Below are 6,288 nucleotides of genomic sequence, written 5' to 3'. Positions count from 1 at the left end.
AATTTTCATTTTGATCACTTAACTATTATTATTTTTAAATTATTCCTAACGTTAGTTTTTATTCTGTTTTGATTATCCATCATTAAAAAATTAATGATGATATTGATATGAATTTTTTAATATTTTTTAATATTGATGTGACATTATCTTATAATGTCATATTAGTATCATCATTAATTATTTTTAAAAAAAATAACTAAAACAATATTAAATATAATTTAGATATAATTTCAAATAAAATAATAGTTAAATAACTGGAAAATAACCTAAGTGCTAAATGTGTGACCAAATAGATAGCTTACCTCGATATTATAAAGAATCAAAAAAAAAAAAAATCTGAACAGCACATGACATTCACGTGCCGTTATCCATCTCCAACCTTCCAGAATCCAGATTCCAGAGCGGGGCTAATGTTCCTATCACAAACAACCAGCAAGTGCGAAAACAATGGCTCCTTTCTAGTTTCACAGTCTGAATTTTTTCTCAACAAAATTCCCGTTTCTTTCATTGGTTCTCTGATTTCCCAAAAGCTATGCACAATCAAATCCAACACCATAATCACTAGCCAATTCTAACCCCGAATTCCTGCAATCTATTGAACAATTCCGCAGTATGGCTCGAAATCCGTCTCTTTTATGTTCGAATCTCAACCTTCGTGATCGACGCCGTCTCCACCATCTCATAGTCTGTCACATCCGTCGGGAAATCGGTGTATCCCTCTAAATCAACGGCTCTCGTATCCCTGCCTCTGATTCAGCTCACCTTACCCTCCGCTGTGACCGTCTCAACCGAGAAACCTCAGAGGTCACTTATTTAAGCACGATAGCCTTCGCTTCACTGGAGGGTTTGAATTCGATGTGCACGAGGATGAAAAGGTTTTGTTGTGAGGGTCGTTGGAAAGGATGGAAGGGGAGTGGAGCATGGATTGTTATATGACGACCTTGGCTATGGAGCCAGGGAATTCTGCCTATATTCAGCTGAAGATTGGGGTTTCAGCGCCGGAAATTGAAGTTTATATTGCCGGGTGTTGTGCGGGCGTGCCTGTGATCTTGACCAAGACAATACATGTTAATTCTAAGAATATAGGAGAATCGAGGCTTAGGTGGTTGTTGGATGCAATTCTTGAGGATGAAGAGATTGGCGAAGGGGATAATAATAATATTAGGCACCGGAAATCGCCGGTAGAATTTGATTTGCTTTATGCCTCTAGTTTTTTATTTTATCTGATCAAAATCAATAATCCAGGTACTGCTGATTCAAGCATGGTTGGTTTATGATGTTAATTATGGCCTTAGCATATAAAGGCCATTTTTGCTTTTATAATTTTGTTAAATTGAAATGCTAGGATTCTAGGTTGTGTTTAGGGTGCTTATCGAGCTAGTTGATTACAAGTTGGGAATCGTGTTCATTAAAATATTTTGTTGTTTGACTTGACTCGTTGTTCGATAAATTTATTAAAATTTTGTTCGACTCTGCTCGTTAAAAGGATTGTTGCTCGACTTGATTCGTTGCTCGTTAAGCTCACCAGAATATTTACTTTATTTTTTTAAGTATAGGTCTAATCTACCAATACTATATAGAGATTAATATAAACATACATTAACAACTCTTCTGGGAAATTTGGGCAGAGTTACTACTCTGAAGACATGTATGCTGATGAGGATGGGCAAATGTGCGTAGGACTTGGCATTGGAGTTGGAATTCTAATGCGATCATATCGAGCAACTACCCGGAATTTTAGGAGGACATTTCAGTAAGATAGGTCTCTTAGATCGGGAGTATCGTGTTTTGCTTTTATTATAAAGGAAATGGAATCCTTTCAGAATTTTGGTAGCAGTCTGGAAAATATTATGAGGGTTGCCGGCCAGAAATCAAAGAAATTTCAAGATAGCAACTCAAAATGTGAGGTCTTGTGGGTTCTGTAGATGGGGCTGGTTACTTGTGTTCCATGTTTAAGATGTGTTGCTCTCAGGGAATCTGCTACACTCTGCATGTCTTTTATTCTATCCATTTGTTCAGACAGAAAATGCAGTGCCAGGTCTGTGGTTGGACTAAAATGTAGTTCGGGTGCCACTTTCAGTTGTATGATGAGCCTGCAAGTGATGTAGACTTGTTCTTCAGTTGGTGCGGTGTGTGTCATCAAACTTGATCCCCATATTGTATCTAGTTTTTCTTTATATATGTATTGCATTGTGTGGTCCATGGAAAGATCATATGCTTGTTGTTTCCGTATAGATAATGGAAAATGTTTTATATTGACGTACCGACTTGAAGTGATTACTCCATGCAATCCATATATTAGTTGCGAGCTATGTACTGCTTAGTGTTGTAATCAAGTCGAGTCGGAATAGGGGCATTGTTCGAGTTAGATCTCAACTTAATATTTGGAGTTTGATACTCAGTTCGAGTTCGACTGAAAATCAAAATATAAGTTCTAGTTCGGTTTGAGATATTACCTGATCGAACTTGATTGTTAGTTTTTTGCTCAAAAATATTGTAGTTTGAATTATGTAACTATTCAAATTTTCGAGTTAATATTCAAACATCGATTCAGAGGCATGTTGAATAAGTTTATTGTAGTATTTGGGTCATTTAGGTCGAATTTGAACTTAATCGAGTGAACAATTGGTCTAATCAGAGGTGAAAAAGAGATTTTTAAACTTGGGATGAAAGGAGAATGACCTATTGTGCAATTTTCACATTAAAGAAGTTCTGGTTGATTTGGCTTAGGTGGCATGGTTTTTTAAGGAATAGTTGAGCAACTTTTTTCTCGGTTATGCTCTTCCATAAAAAAAAATTACGGCTTGAGATAAAAATAAATGTTTAAATTATACATAAAGTTGACTTCTGGTGTTTAAAGAATTTTTTGTTAAAATATGTGTCTAACGTTTTTTATGTTAATACTTTTAAGGGTCTAGATCATAACAACAATTAAATTTTGCCACACGTTGTCCTCATATTTTTTTGATTTACAAAAAAAATAATTTTTTTTTAAAAAAAATCATTGTTTCAAAAATATCAAAATAACCCCTAAGATTACACACAAAAAAAAACTAAAAACCTTAAAATCTTTCATTCTAACTCTTATATCAGCGGTCACCGATCATCATCGACAACCTTCACCATTATTAAATGACCATCCACCCGTCGTCGAGTCTTTACTGTCAACCATCCCTCTAATCATCGTCCTAAGTCCCTAAATCCATAAATTTCTAAACGTTAATCCTTAAACCTAATACCTAAATCCCTAACCGTAATCCCAAATTTATTATTAAATTCAACCCAATTTATTATTAAATACAATTAATTAAAGCGTGACAATGATGAGAAGAGCACAAGTGAATGAGATAATGGGAAGAGCACAGGCGTAGGGGAGGATGGGGGAGATCATACTTATAAACACTCATTTTCGTCTTGATTCTATCTCAAATTTATTTGGGTTTTATTTAAGGGTGTATTATTTTTTTACTATATATATGCATGCATCTGTATGTTTGGTTATCAATTAGTTTTTTATTATAATTATATAATTTTATTATTATGATGATTACACTTAATTATATATATATATATAAAAGTTCCGTTTAAGTATTATTATAATTATATATTTATTAGATAATTAAATACATATTAATATATTCTTGTAAATAATAAAAAGAATATTAATATTTATTTCGTTTTTACATTTCAAACATTATAAATTACAAGGCAAAAAACCTAAAGGCCAATGAACCCACTTTTTTGATAAACCCTAGTTATCCTGTTAACCATGTACCGTCGAGCAAAGGAGTTGAAGGCTTTATCATATCCGTCAGATTCAATCTTACGATCCAAAATCGTTTGGACCCAAAATTAGGGTTAAAACCCTAATAGTACAAACTATTGCTTCCGTCAAGAGTTCTAGAAGGTTCCCATCCTCCAACAAGGCCTCCACGTTGCCGTCCACCACAGCAAGCTCTCTACACCAGCAGGAGAAGACAAAGCACTGGTCCACTCCACAAAGGCTCATATGCACTGCTAAGGCCCCCCTCTACGACGACAATGGCAGAAAAATATACCCCCCGCGCTCAGATATGTTAAAAGCTTTTGGTAAAGGGATTGGAGCCCTTAGATGACACAACACAAATAAATCAATGGGGAAAGGAAAAGAGAAAGGTGGTTTATTTCCCCTCCTCTCACATGCAAGCAAAAAAATGAGGCATTTTTTAGGGGAATATATATACATATGAGAAAAACACAAATGTGGATTTTTCCAGCAGCAAGAGAATATTCCCCCAAAAAAAGATAGAGAAACCTTTTAAAAATCTCACATTTCTCATTTGGGAGTGTCACCGTCATCCATCAGAGTTAAATTGCAGTAAAATCATTGAAGGTAAACCCTTCACTTTCTAGTCTTTCCTCGAGTTACTTTTGGGGTTTGAGGAAACAATTTTAAGAGGTGATCTCATTGTTTTGGGGTTGAAAAGGGTGGTGTTTACCCCTTGTCACCATCGACTCACAGTGGTCGGGAGGGGGCCTTTAGGTGTTACGTTTTAGAGTTGAATGTATTTAGAAGATTTAGAGATTTGAGGAAAGAAAGAATTTAAGATAAAGAAAATGTTGAATTCATTCTTCAAAGATGATCCCTAATAGGAATAGGTACGACTTGTATATGCACATGTGTCCTCACATTTGTATCAAGTACTGCAATTCTAACAAATTTAACGGTTAGATTGCCGATGCATGTAGATTCTTTCCAGGTGGACTATTCATCTTTGAGCCCATTGTCTCACATGCCCGTGGTGACTTTATTAGTTGCTGATAGATGTTCTTGAGTTATTTCTACTCGGGTCCAAGTGAATGTTTCTTCTCCAATTGCTCCGGCCCGTTCATACTCTTCAGCCCATCCAGATGCTCCGACCCGTCCATACTCCCCAGCCCGTATAGCTTCAAGTTCCTTCCATTTCTCAATCCATAATTGCTTCTGATTCTCCCCCAATTCCTTCTGTTCTAACCCCAACTCCTCTTCTATCGTGACAATACGCCCTCTACCAGATGATCCTTGTTCACAAGGATCGAAATTAGGGAATTGTGTCTTCAACACGGTGTAGTCTTCCCAAGTAGCATCGGCCGATCCCATGTTCGTCCACTGAATAAGCAACTGAGTGATCGCCTGGTTATGTCATTTGATCATCAATTTATTCAAAACCATGGTCAGGTAAACCTCTAACTTGTTTTCCAACCTTTTTCTTGAGTAAACTAATGTGGAATACAAAACGAAATTTTGACTTTGTTGGCAACTCTAACTTGTACGCAAAATTATCGATTCTCTGTTGTATTTTGTAGGGGCCAAAGTACCAAGCAGAAAGCTTTAAGTTTTTTCGTAAAGCAATGAATGTTTGTCTGTAGGGCTAGAGCATTAGGTAGGCCCCATCTCCCACTTGAAACTATATATCTGTGCGATGCTTGTCAACTATCTGTTTCATGTGATTACTAGCTTTAAGTAATTGTTCTCGTAGTAATGTATTTAAATGATCTCGTTGCTGCATAATATCTTGGACTGTCCCAACTATGGATTCTCTTGACTAAGCCAAATTAGGGGTCTTGTAGCCATATAGTGCCTCGAATGGGGTCATTCCCAAAGCAGTGCTAAAGAATGTAGTTATTCCAGTTGCTTCAGTAATTCCTTCCAAAAGAGACTAGTAAAAGACATATCTCTATCCGAAATAGTGACCTTATAAGGACCATGTTATTTGTAAACTTGGTCGAGGTAGTCCCTAGAAACTTCCACCACTGTGTAGGGGTGAGACAATGGCATGAAATGAGCATACTTAGTAAATTTATCAACCACTACCAAAATACAATTGTATTTTGTGGAAGGTGGAAGCCTTCAATGAAGTCCATTGTGATGACTTCCTAAGCATTGTTTGGAATTGGAATGGGTTATAACAACCCTGGTTTAGCAACATGTTCAATCTTAATCTTCTTACATACTTCATATTGTTGCACATGCAGTTGAATCATAGTCTTCATTTTTTGCCAGAAAAACATAAGATTTGATTCTTTGATAGGTAGCTTGAACACCTGAATAACCTCCCTGTGGTGAATCATGTAGAACCAGAATGATTTTCTCTCTAAGGTCTCCCTTGTTGCCAACATAGGCCCTATTTTTGAAATAAAGAACCCCTTTAACTAGTTTCCAATCCTCTATCTTATCTGGTTGAAGAACCAGGATATGAAATTTCTCTTGTGAAATGGTATCATCTACATAACTTTGTTTAATGTCATGTATCCAATCAGGATTTATAA

General features: G+C 36.1%; 1 protein-coding gene across 2 annotated transcripts; it reads left to right on the top strand.

Annotated features, from left to right (window-relative positions):
- The first annotated feature begins 441 nt into the window (after positions 1-441).
- On the top strand, positions 442-2,019 carry LOC120165163 (uncharacterized protein At1g01500-like). 2 transcript variants are annotated; one of them, XM_039174744.1, is made up of 2 exons: positions 442-1,181; positions 1,629-2,019. In XM_039174744.1, the coding sequence occupies exons 1-2, from the start codon at positions 903-905 to the stop codon at positions 1,755-1,757; spliced, it is 408 nt and encodes a 135-aa protein (XP_039030675.1). In that variant the 5' UTR covers positions 442-902; the 3' UTR covers positions 1,758-2,019. The 2 variants fall into 2 exon arrangements, with proteins under 2 accessions (XP_039030675.1, XP_039030676.1); XM_039174745.1 differs by having other exon boundaries at positions 443-1,245.
- The last annotated feature ends 4,269 nt before the right edge of the window (positions 2,020-6,288 follow it).

This window comes from Hibiscus syriacus, unplaced genomic scaffold, assembly GCF_006381635.1.
Source record: "Hibiscus syriacus cultivar Baekdansim isolate YM2019G1 unplaced genomic scaffold, ASM638163v2 tig00111582_pilon, whole genome shotgun sequence".
In the NCBI taxonomy this organism is placed as follows: Eukaryota; Viridiplantae; Streptophyta; class Magnoliopsida; order Malvales; family Malvaceae; genus Hibiscus; species Hibiscus syriacus.
This window is presented reverse-complemented; position numbering and strand designations above follow the sequence as displayed.